The sequence below is a fragment of the Clupea harengus genome, chromosome 15 (genome assembly GCF_900700415.2).
Source record: "Clupea harengus chromosome 15, Ch_v2.0.2, whole genome shotgun sequence".
NCBI classification, from domain to species: Eukaryota; Metazoa; Chordata; class Actinopteri; order Clupeiformes; family Clupeidae; genus Clupea; species Clupea harengus.
The window spans coordinates 23,514,851-23,527,258 of record NC_045166.1 but is presented as its reverse complement, the minus strand read 5'-3'; the positions used below and the strand labels follow the sequence as shown (position 1 = coordinate 23,527,258).

At 45.1% G+C, this 12,408-nt stretch overlaps 1 protein-coding gene across 1 annotated transcript; it reads left to right on the top strand.

The window, feature by feature from the left end:
* Window positions 1-347: 347 nt before the first annotated feature.
* On the top strand, window positions 348-11,905 carry LOC116223829 (ralBP1-associated Eps domain-containing protein 1-like; the record flags this gene model as incomplete). The annotated part of the gene is made up of 17 exons (XM_031581905.2): window positions 348-552; window positions 788-849; window positions 1,827-1,989; window positions 2,134-2,197; window positions 2,532-2,686; window positions 2,966-3,087; window positions 4,290-4,370; window positions 5,392-5,479; window positions 5,992-6,087; window positions 6,254-6,326; window positions 6,466-6,598; window positions 6,833-6,895; window positions 7,407-7,577; window positions 8,887-8,976; window positions 9,670-9,824; window positions 10,267-10,372; window positions 10,566-11,905. Coding segments are annotated over 17 exons (1,896 nt in total), but the record flags the coding sequence as incomplete, so codon positions are not given.
* Window positions 11,906-12,408: the final 503 nt, after the last annotated feature.

Genomic DNA, 12,408 nt, shown 5'->3' with positions numbered 1-12,408 from the left:
TTAACTTTTGCAAACTTCAAAGTGAAGGGCCAGCACATTGTAGGCGATCTTGTCCGTGTTGCTACAGGCTTACTGTTGCACTAAATGTTTTCTCCTTGGTCACATCTGAATGAACATGGGGAATTACAACGACTCTTATTTGTGAAGCCGAAGGTACTCGGGTAATCAAGCACTAGTCTCTGCCCCGTCACAATCGCGTAAACACACTTGATTCAAACTAACCAAGGACGTTGCTGAATTCAGTCTGGTGTGATTAAACAGACGCCAAAACATGCTGCTTTTAGGGAACTCCAACAGCCGATGTAGTAAATGCTTTCACGTGTAGCCATTCATAAATGTCTAAATGACCTTCATTTGTCCCTTTTTGTCACTTCGTATCTTTCTCTTCCCTCTCCCAGCCCGACAGCACATCTCCCGTGGTGTCCCCCCACCAGTCCCCACCGACGTCGCCCCAAGCCTGGAGGAAGCACAAGCGGCAGGCCAGCGGCGGAAACGTGGAGAGGCAGCCAGTGGTGGGCAACGTGTGGCCGCACTTCAGAGAAGCACAATCAGGTAGGCGCCCCGGAATTCATCAAAGACGACACACTCGCACGTCATTGTTAGTGGGCTATACTGTCAATCTAGTCTAAGAGAGAGGTAATAAGTAATTCATTACTTTAAAATGAATAAGCAATTAAATAAACGATATATTTGTCTTTATTCCCTCCAATTGCTGGAAATATTTAGAAGGATATTTACCACTCCCTTTTTTTTACTTTATTTTCTCCCTCGCTCTCTCCTGATGAAGGTCCCGTGGCTGGTGATGGTATGTGGTCCGGCCACTCCCCTCCTCCGGTTCAGGAATCCTGGGTCAGTTTCACAGATACCCCTCCCTCCAGCACACTTCCAACAATGCACCCCTCGCCTATCAAGGTAGTGCAGCATACGCTTCCGTGGACCTGTCCAGCTTCCTGGCTAGTCTCTTTACTCCTGCCTTCAGTCGTCCTGCCTTTCTCCATACGCTCTGGGCCCACGTTTCTCAGACCTGCTCCCAGAGGGGGGGGGGGGGGATGGGTGGACCCCCCCCCCTCAGCACAGCATGTTTTAAGTCTCTCCTCCATCTCGTTCTTCATCTATTGACCCATGCTGATACGAGAGAGCCTTTGAAATAATTCTCCGATGATTTGTGCGATGGCAGGGAGAGGCTTAAAACTAGACTGCAGAGCTTCCTCAGGTGCTGGATTGAGAAAGGCAGCTCTAGACACCAGTCAAGGCATTAAGTAAGCTTAACATATCCTTAGTATGTAGATATTTACTCTAGGCCTAGATGTTGCCGGTCAGGTTCCACCGAAGCACGCGGTAGAGATGTCGGTGAGCTTGCTTGCTGGGGAATAGGACCCGGCCCAAGCCAGGCTCTGTGTCCCTCCAGAGCGTGGATTTGCGATGGTAGTTAAGCACACATGCCACACGACACTACCCAGCCCAACTCCCACTCCCACTGTTCAGTCAGATGTGCTCCATGATGTGTGTCTGTGGACATTTTTCTTTTTCCTTCTTTTCTCTCAGCAGTGTCTGTTGCCTGTTTGCTGTGTGTCTCGTTGCATTTAATCTTTACTTCGATTGACGTCTTTTACCTTTTTAGTATGCACTCACTCACTTGTGATTTTAGTATTCTTCCTAACTCTGTTGCTGTATGCGATACTGATCCTGACATGAACATAAGAGTGATTTTCATTGATTGCGAATACTGAGCATGTTCTATACGCATGGGGCATGACCTTTCGACCTTTCTAACTCCAAGAAAGCCCTGTTGACAATCATCTCCTTGGCCTTCCCCACCACTTCAGGAGAGCACAACAATTCGGACAGTGGCGTCCTCGGCTGCAACCAACGAGATCCAAAGACAAACCAGCGGCTATGACGACCCCTGGAAGATTACGGACGAACAGAGACAGTATTACATCAATCAGTTCAAGACCATCCAGCCAGACCTCACAGGGTTCATTCCCGGTAAGGCGAAAATCATCGAGCTATACATTTCTCAATGCCCCCCCCCCCACACACCCCCGCTGTTGGACACGTTTTTTTATAACTGCCTCTGGTTTTGGTTTTGGTCATGTAAACAGTGCTATATGTTTCTGACTTCTCTTTTAGGTTCTGCAGCTAAAGAGTTTTTCACAAAATCAAAGCTGCCTATTCTAGAATTGTCTCATATTTGGTGAGTGTTATGTTCATGGTCCGGGGTTTTTCTTTTTTTTTTTTTTACTTCTCAATCAGCCTCCTGCAGTTGTCGTCTGATACACATGCCATTTAATAGTATAATAATCAGGAATTGGAATACGTTTTTTTTTGTGTTTCGTGCTCTTGTTTGCTTTTCTAATTGACTGCATCCTGGTTTTAGAATTAGGGATTAGGGCATAGTGTTTGTGAACAGGGCTGACGTTCTTACAGAAAAGCACATGGTACTCTGGTTGATGCTGAGGTTAGCCTGTAGTTGGTGGTGGCCTTTTTGCCTTTCATTGTAAATTCAAGTGTTATTGTTCGTCCTCCAGGGAGTTGTCGGATTTCGATAAAGATGGCGCGCTGACACTGGACGAATTCTGTGCTGCCTTCCATCTGGTGGTTGCTCGGAAAAACGGTTACGACCTCCCCGAGAAGCTTCCAGAAAGTCTCATGCCAAAGCTCATCGACCTGGATGACTCAGCCGGTACAAAACTTTGTCTAGCTCAAGAAGCTGCCATTAAAGCAGTGTCAATATCAGGTCAATGTGTCAGCTTTGTTGTCATATAGATTATTTTTTACACCCATATCTATTCATGGCCATTTTGATTATTGCAACAGAGAAATGGTTTCAGCATAGCACCTCATTTCAATAGGCACTTGTCAAGCATTCATTGTTTAAATTCAATAATGCACAATATCTGATGACATCTTTGATTGATTGTGTGTGTGTGTGTGTGTGTGTGTCTGCCTACCTCTACCTCAGAAGTCACGGAAGCTGCTCATGATGTGGTATACTCGGGCTCACCTGTGGAGGTCACCCCCAACAAGTCCCCCTCCATGCCTTCCCTCAACCAGAACTGGCCCGACATCAACCAGAGCAACGAGGTTGGCCCCCTACCCCTCTCCACCCATGTCCCTGCCAACATGCCAATGCATATGCTATCTCAATGGGAATGTCAATATGCTTTTATCACTTGTCAATATTTGCAACATGCAGCTCTGTAGGGGGAAAAAGGGACCAATAGAGTTTTTCAGAGAATTTGACTTGCTTCAGCCCCAGCTGGCATAGTCAAGCGCAGCATCTTTTTGTCTTGGCCGCCACACAAAGCACACGCCGTTGTTCGCCCAAAAAGCCTCTCAGGCCGAGGGAAAAAAACCCTGTCGTTCTGTTTGGAATGCAGTTGCTGCGTTGTTAAGAACAACAGAGTCAAAGACTTGCATTGTTTGAGTGGAGTCGTGCCCGTCTAGGCCCGCTATCAAAAGGCACTTTCCTGATCGGGTTTTTTATATTCAGTCAGGTTCTCAAACAGGCCCCATCATTGTCTCAGTTCAGTTTAGCAGGATTTATGAACGAGAGGCAAATCATCAGCAACACGGGTGGATTTTGAGTTGGCTCTGTTTGCAGATAGGGACGGTGTTAGACTCGTGTTAGAAAAAGAAAAAAAAGAGCTGTGTTACAATTCCAATGACACGACATTTTTGCTGTAGTGTAGCCAAAGCTAAATCACTTTTCTGCAATTACATGTTTTCAGATGAAAGAATTGAATCTTTTCACAAAATAGACACCGCTGTCATTTTGGTATTTCCTTAAATGCCTTCTTTTTTTCTTTTTTTTTTGCTGCCAGCAACAGGGTTAATCTGTATGAATTGTTTCACAATATAAATCAAAGTGGGACACGCAGGAGTCGTATTGGCATGACAGGCCTTGAAGTGGCTGTGCTCTTGCCCTGTCTCGCCTCAGTGAAAATTCTCTCAAGTGCTCCTACAAACAAGAAACTTCTAGAACATTTTGAAAGGTGCCCACCACTGTCACAGTTCAGCCTTGTTCTCTGTGTAAGGGAATGTGTCATGTTGTGTTCAACATTTGTTGGCAGTGTTAGACTGTCTTCACACTGCTGGATAGAATTCCTCGCCTCTGGTGACAGGAAGAGTGGTTTTGTTGTATTTGTTGTATTCCAATTGAAGTCAATCATGAAGGGAAAGGTGGAGGGTGAAGATTGATGCTATAACCCCACAGTGCTGACACTGTCTTCTCTGCTCTCTCTCTCTCTCTCTCTCTGTCTGTCTGTCTCTCTGTCTCTCCGCAGCAGTGGGAGACTTTTAGCGAGCGCTCGTCCAGCTCACAAACTCTGACCCAATTTGATTCTAACATTGCACCAGCTGACCCTGTAAGTCAATCACCTAGTAGTGCGCCTCTCTGGTGATTTAATGATTTCATTAACCTCCACCCAGCCAGCTGCCTTTCTCCCTTCAACTTCTCTTTTCTGATCTCCTCTCTCTCTCTCTCTCTCTCTCTCTCTCTCTCTCTCTCTCTCTCTCTCTCACACACTCACTCTCTCTCTCCCTCCCTTGCGCTCTCTCTCTCTTTCTCTCACACTCTTTCTCTCCCTCGTTCTATCTCTCTCTCTCTCTCTCTCTCTCTCTCTCTCTCTCACACACTCTCTCTCTCCCTCCCTTGCGCTCTCTCTCTCTCTCTCTCTCTCTCTTTCTCTCACACTCTTTCTCTCCCTCGTTCTATCTCTCGCTCTCTCTCTCGTTATCTCTCTCTATATTCCTTTTCTTTCTTGGGAGAAAAAAAACTGCATGTGTTGATAGCCAGCCGTCGCCAACACGGCATCACTGTAATTTTTTTTATTTTATTTATTTGTATGTTTTTGCTTGCCTAGCTTTTATGGATTATTCTGCCATGCTGTTCTCTCCCCTTTCAATTACGTAACATCATTTAGAGGCCGACTGTGCAAGGGATCGACCAATATGCATTTTTTTAGGGCCGACACCGATGTCAAGATCTAATCCCTTAGGATGGTGGACAACTGATATTTTGCCATTATTCATTTAGCATATTTGGCTGTTGCAACAACAACATACTTTAGGTTATAGAAATTTAGAATAAATTATAAATAGCCCTAGTTTAACTATGTATGCAAGTAAACCTGTTACACTTAGCACCAGATCTCATTGTCACTTCAGCAGACAAAAGATAGGCCGGCACTATGGTCAGCCTACAGTTATCATTAGACCATTTGGTGTTTTTTCCTTAATAGTGTTTGGCTACATGAGACATAAAACCAGTCAGAATATAGATTTGCTGATTTCAGATACAGTTATCTTCAAGCACAGACGTTGGTATTGTTACTTGTCTGACTGGTGTGAGTCAAGCAGAGGAGTGATTGTTGTGTTGCCTCACAGGATACAGCCATAGTCCACCCCGTCCCCATCCGCATGACCCCCAGCAAGATCCACATGCAGGAGATGGAGCTCAAGAGAGCAGGAAGTGGTAAAGGATCCCTTCCCTTTTCCTCTTTTCTTCTGGAAAACCCGATTGCTCTGGCTGTTTTTCTTTCCTTCCTGTTGTGTAGCACATCTCTCTCTTTCTCTGTATTGCCCCCCCCCCCCCTCTCTCTCTCCCCCACATCCAACAGATTTTATGACTTTATACCTCGACATTAATAGTATTTAAGTAAGTTTGATAAATGGATAAGTATTTCCTGGTAGCGTTTTATGGCCCAATTGAAAGCTTTCATGGGACTTGTATCTTGCTTGGGAAGAACAGAAAATGGTTTGTCACATTTTTGTTCAGTGCCTCTGCAGGAGGCAATAAATTCAAAGCCTCTCATCCCCTCCTTTCAAGTGCTCTTAAATACAGGAATAAAACCTGCATACACATGTAGAATTGCATAACATTTACATTTCTAATAGTGGTAAACATTTAGATTTAAAATGAATAGTCATTTTGGTATGTAGTATGGTTGCTGGTTTTGTAAGACACCCCTGTTGTGCTCCTCACAGACACGAATCCGACCAGCCCTCTCCTGGCCCAACCCCCTGAGCTCTCTGAGGAGAATAAACTACCAGCTTCAATTAAATTTCCTGGTAACGCTGTAGGTAAGTCTCTGTCCATCTCACTCAATTTATGGATTATATTAACCGTGATTCTTGTCCTTTTAGTCATAAATCACCATGTTTATTGCTATGCAGGACAGTGTATATATATAATACTTTACAGTCTGAAGCATTTTCCACAAAAAAAAAAACATTTTCCCTCCCCCAGGTGACGGCTATAGTAGTTCAGATTCATATACATCAGACCAAGAACCAATGGCCAGTGTTGTAACGCGTCAGAGGTGGGTCCCATGTCTCTCAGACCAGCCAATACATGCGTAGCCTAAATCGTATACGACCCAAAACATAATTCTCAGATTGAATGGTAAGTCTTGAGTTGATTGTGGTGATGTTGATGGAATATTTGTTATTGGGCTGCAGGTCTCATTCAGGGACATCTCCTGAGGGGCTGAAGGTCGTGGCCCCCCCTCCGCCTCCCCCCAGACCCCACGCCTCTCACTCCCGCTCCTCCTCACTAGACATGAACCGAAACTTCGCCGCCGTGACCTCAGGTGCTCCAGCAGCCTTGGTTTTGTAGTGTTGAATCGATGTGTTTCTGTCTCGTTCTCGTGTGATAACCTCAAAATCAAGAGGACAATCTAAAAGTAATAACAAAAAGCACTCTATACTCTGCATGTAAACACATGTCCACACCCACACAGTGATGATATTAAAGGGGCGCGTTGGTAGTTGTTATGTAAGTAATGTGGGTAATCATGCGTTGCGTGTCTCCGCCACAGCAGGCCAGCAGCAGCAGCCGGGTGTGGTGGCGTTCCCTCCAGCAGTGCCTCCCAGGCCGCAGCCCACGCAGGTACCACACCCACCCCACCATCATCACACCATCATCACCCCAAACACAGACATATCGCCCAGGCCCAGGGCTCAGCCTGCCCCAGCAATGGGCAACTACACCTGCTCTCATCCAAACCACAACCACAGCCATAACTCAGCCAGATCATTCTGTCTATCTTTCATAACCAGGGAGGGATTGTTGATAGAAAAAGTTTGTAAATGAAAAACAAAACGTACTATCCATTATATTCAAAATGGACATTAATGATCAGGTATAATGGCCATTTTATGATGGCATTATTGGTGGTGAATTGCTTTTGCAAATAAAGCTGTTAATCTTGTCAAAATGATGCCTGATGGTCACAGTGGCACTTTTAGCCCACTCAAAACTCACTGCTTTACTGGCTTTTTCTCTCTCTCTCTCTCTCTCTTCCCATGCAACAGTTTATACTGGATGGCATTGTTTGAATAGGTTTCATGGATTTGCATTTGCTTATTTCTCTCCCTGTTTCCCCTTCCTGTGCCCTCAGGCTGCTGGTCCTCACAGCCATCGTCCAGTAGAGGGCGACAGTCTGCCGGCCCTGTGTAGCACGTCCCCCCAACAGATCCCCGAGCAGCCAAACTTCGCCGACTTCAGCCAGTTCCAGGCCTTCGCTGACCAGCCCACCGAGGACGCAGAGAATCACGCCGAAAACGCACAGGTAGGCCCACACCCATCTCACATACAGAGGAACAAGGGGGACAGAGCTTCACACACACACACACACACACAATTACACACACACACACACACACACAACACAATTACACACCGACACGACCGTTACACACAGACACACATACAAGTAGACGAATACACACTGACATGATAAGAGGTGTATAATAGAACATGTCCAGTCTAGTCAAGTGGGGTCTGTGTCTTGAATTCCAAAGAGATTAAACTTTATCCCAGAAATTCTGTTGGACCGGATACGAACACACACATATACACACACACACACACACACACACACACACAAGCACACACAAGCAAACAAAGAAATATTCTGCTCTGCTTGTGGGCTCCATTCATATTCTCACACTGACACACACACACACACACTTGGGACAAGTTCCAGAGTGCCTTCCATCCACTTTGACTGAGTACATGACTTTTATTTGGTCACCGTTAAACAGATGCATCTACCCATACTGATAAACCAGTTAAGTTAAGTATCACAGTTAAACACATTAGCCCCATTCACTCCATCTAAAGATGTTGATTTTAAATCATATGGATACTCTTGCATGACCTCACCGCAGCAGGCTGGTGTTGCAAAACCATTGGACTGGGCTGGCTAGGAAAGTGCATAAATGGCCACTCGCAGTGTCTTGCGCCCTGTTAGACAAAGAAGCCTCTGTGCCCGGAGCCGTATGAATTGGCACAAGAACTTCAGAGTGCCCTTTTTGTTTTTAGCTGGATGCGTGTAACTAGTGCAGCAAAGGGCAGAATTTTGGCGGCAGCCCGAGCAAAGTTTCACCAAAGTGGGTACAAGGAGTTCTGAGCAACATAAATGATGTACGTACGCGCTGTAGGCCATCAGAGTCGTCAGCTTTGTGGTATCTTGAGGGATTCTAAACAAAATGAGTTCCCAACATATAGGAGCAGGTGTAGGCCCAGACATTGACTAGAGCGCTCAAGGAAAACAAATAGTTTGGACCGCAAAACAGTTCCACTATGGGCGCATTGGGCTAAGGCCGATTGATGCCTGCTAATTTGAGGCAATATAGTCATACACACATACATTAAACATTTGTAAAAATGTTATGATGATGATAACAATATTTGTAATAATAATATTTGTAATAATAAATGCTTATAATACTTATTATGCTTATATTAATGCTTATAATACCATTATCAAAAAATTGTTAGTATTACTCTGGGGGGGGGGGGGACCATTTTGATCTGATGGTTTCTCATGGGATATTGTAGCGGTGTGATCTCACAGGTCTGTTTCCTCTGCATAGGTGGAGAAAGCTGGAGAGGCAGCAGGTCCCTTGAGGACGGTGAAATCCGACGGCCAAAGTGAAGAAAGAGCCGCCGCTACTGTGAACTCTGTGAGTAGTGGCCGTCTCCGGCGGTTCCCCTTGATTTACACTCTGACTGATCTCTTCGGTACAGCCACAGAGGTTTTTGCCAGTCCAGTTGGACAGTGCCAGTGCCTCGCCCCAGTCAACATTCAGGCTGTTTCCCAGAACCCAGTTCTGGGAAGGAATAGTTCTGACAAGTTAAATGCCAAGTGTTTTGCGAAGCAAACTGTTGCAAAGTATATCCAAAGTACATAGTAAGCATTTTGTTGTGTTTTATAGACATCTGCTGTTTGGACATCCATGACCTCAGCATTATCGGTGCCTTGTATAAAATATGGCTGCCCTAATCACTGTGCCCATCTGTCCACATTTTTATGTCCCATCTAAACAGCTACAGTGACTAGAGACGTCAGATTTGTTAATAGCATTAGTTCTGGGGGAGATGTGGCTCATTATTTTTAAGGGTGTGGCAACCAGAGAAAGGACAAGGAAAAACTGCAGGACAGTGAAAAAGGTCATGAGCTCAGTTCCCAAAACTATCCCAGAAGAAGATTCACACAGTCGTTATAATACTATGTCTGGTACAGTGTGAAGATATAAACATATAATATACACCATAATGATTTCGATCAGGACAGTGCATTGCAATCTGAACAGCTGGAGTCATTTTAATGACCTAATAAAAAGCAGTGAGCTCATTCGCTTCTTTTGTCCTCTCAGGCCAAAGGAGCCAGCGGGCCCCTGGCCCCTCCGCCCAAGCCTGTGCGCCGGAGATTGAAGTCAGAGGACGAGCTGAGGCCTGAGGTGGAGGAGCAGCCCCCCCCGAAGTCCAGTGTCATCGCCGCTGTCCTCGCCACGCAGCCTTCCATTCCACGGTACGGCCCAGGCCCCCCACACAACCGCCCAGTCCAAAACCCTGAGGGGGTTCTCTGGTTAAGACGTGCATGGACTGTCTAACTAACTATGGTTCTTTGTTGTTTTGCTAAGTGTAATTAAACCTGTAAAGGTACAAATAACTGTTTTAGTAAGTTGATTTGTTGAAAACTATCTTTTAACGAAATTGTCTACAACCTTGCCCTCCCCACATTTGAGTTACCCAGCCTGGAGTTAGATTTCAGTGTGATCTTATAGCTGAAACGTTCAGGTTTTATCCAACTTACCAGTATACAGATAAATGGGAAAACATTTTTTACAAGGGTTGACTTTTGGGCGTACATGCCGTAGCCTTGCTGTTGCCTGCGCTCTGGCCAAGGCTGCAGTTACGTCAGTGCACATACATGAACTGAGCTCATACTGCTGTTTCTGTCTCTGTCGCAGGTCTGTCGGTAAAGATAAAAAGGCCATTCAAGCTTCCATTAGAAGAAATAAGGAGACGAATACAGTCCTGGCCAGACTCAACAGTGAGCTCCAACAGCAGCTAAAGGTACAGCACCTCCTACCTTTCAGGCTTAAGAGGATACAACACAGCCAAGGGGAGGGTTTAATGGAGTGGAACCACTCATGTTTGTTGAAGCTAAGTTCATTAGCAGGGGGGGGTTCCCTTTTGGTGTTTGGGTTTTTAATGTAACTGATGTCATCACAAACGTTTGTTTTCTTGGCGTTGACTTTTTGTGCAGGACTTGCTGGAAGAGAGAATATCTTTGGAAGTTCAGCTGGAGCAGCTGAGACCATTTTCCCATTTGTAACCCGTTTGTTTCCGGAACAATCCACAAGAAGTGATGAAGGGTCAGACAGAACCTCCAGCAGGATGCACATGTTCACCCCCATCTCGCTGTGTGTGTCTGTGTTTGTGTGTGTGTGTGTGTGTGTGCGCGTGTGTGTGTGCGTATATGAAAAGAATAACACCTTACTCAGCATATACATCTATACAAAGACATATAGGTGGTGTTGTGGTGTTGCGTGTGAACGACAAACATTGCATCTGGGAGAAAGCTAACGCATACAATCACCAAGAGCATGGCATCTCGGGCGGCTTTTGAAGGGTAGGAATGTTACACATTTTGGCACTTTCATGAAGACGAATAGTCAATGCAACGACCCGTCATTGTGGTAGACGTCCATCCTCTCGGTGCCTGCACCAGAGCCTCGAAGGCCTCGCTTTTACGGCCTTTTGCTGGGTAGCTCGAGAGAGAGAGAGAGAGGGGTGAGACCTCTGTGTTTTTGTACCATGATTCCTTGGGGTACGTTGGATTAGCAGGAGTGGAGCTGTGGCAAAGGTCTTGGGACTGAGTGATCTTGTGAGATCTTTTGACTGACCCAGTGTGAGGAAGGATAATCACGACTTATGGGGAAACACCTGGGGGGGTTTAAGTTTTTTTTTTTTTTTTTTTTATATAAATCTCTGCTTTAAAACGGGTTGAGTTTATCTTACAGGCATAGTCTAATGGGCTCAATCAGGTCCAGCAGGCTCAATTAGGATCAGTAGTTATTCCTGTAAGGGGGTAATGGATACCATTGTCAAAGTGGGTCTGATTCTCAAAGAAAAATGGATACCATTGTCTGTTTTGGTTCGATTCTCTGACTGAGAGGAGAGGCTGTTGGGAGACGAAGGCATGAGGCGTGAGACTGATTGTGGCAGGCCATCTTTCATTGTCTCACCGTCCTTCATACAGAGTCATTGACTGCATAGGGGCCCGTGTTTCGTGTGCGTGTGAGTAAGTGTGTGTGTTTATGTGTGTGTGTTCAAGAGGTAGTGTTACATGTGTACGGAATCCCCCAACAAAACTCTGCTTCCGATAAATATATGTATGTTTTGTTTTTTAACCCCCCCCCCCAAGTGCTCTCTGTGATGTTACAAAGGGTGTAGCCCTCTTGTACAGTCCTTTACCTGAGATGACTGATGTCCACCACCCTGACCCACTTCCTCCTCCTCCTCCTCCTCCTACCATTCTCTTCCTCCATACATGCACATACACGGGAAACGCTGCCTTCTTTAGCATGGTACATTATCAGAGACTCGGCCGTCCCCAAAAACGATGAGCTCCCCCTGTGAACAGACAGTACCTGTAGTCAAAGCGGGTGAGACCTGAAACGACTGAACGACTGCACTTTTTTCTCTCCCTTTTGGCTTTTCAAGCATTTCACTTTTTTTCTGTTCTGTTTTGTCTTTTTTTTTTTCACCCTAACATTATTTTTAACTGTGTATTGTTAATGCTCTTACTGTATTAAAAAAAAAAGCTCTTAAAAGCAAACGTAAAAAAAAAATGGCAAACCACTTTATTTTGTACTTTATCTAAACTAGTATGACATTTTGTGTTCCATGGATTTGTATTACTGTCCCCTTATTTTTGTTTGTTCGAAATTTTTTGAAGTTCCTGTTTATTAATTTTGTTATTTTATTAATTTGTTTTCTTTTTCATTTGTTTCTTCTCCAGTCCTCAAAGCCTTACTCCTAGCGTTCAGGTGTTCACTTTATTTCAAGAGGCAGGACTATTGTCTTTGGCTGGCCATAGGTGTTAA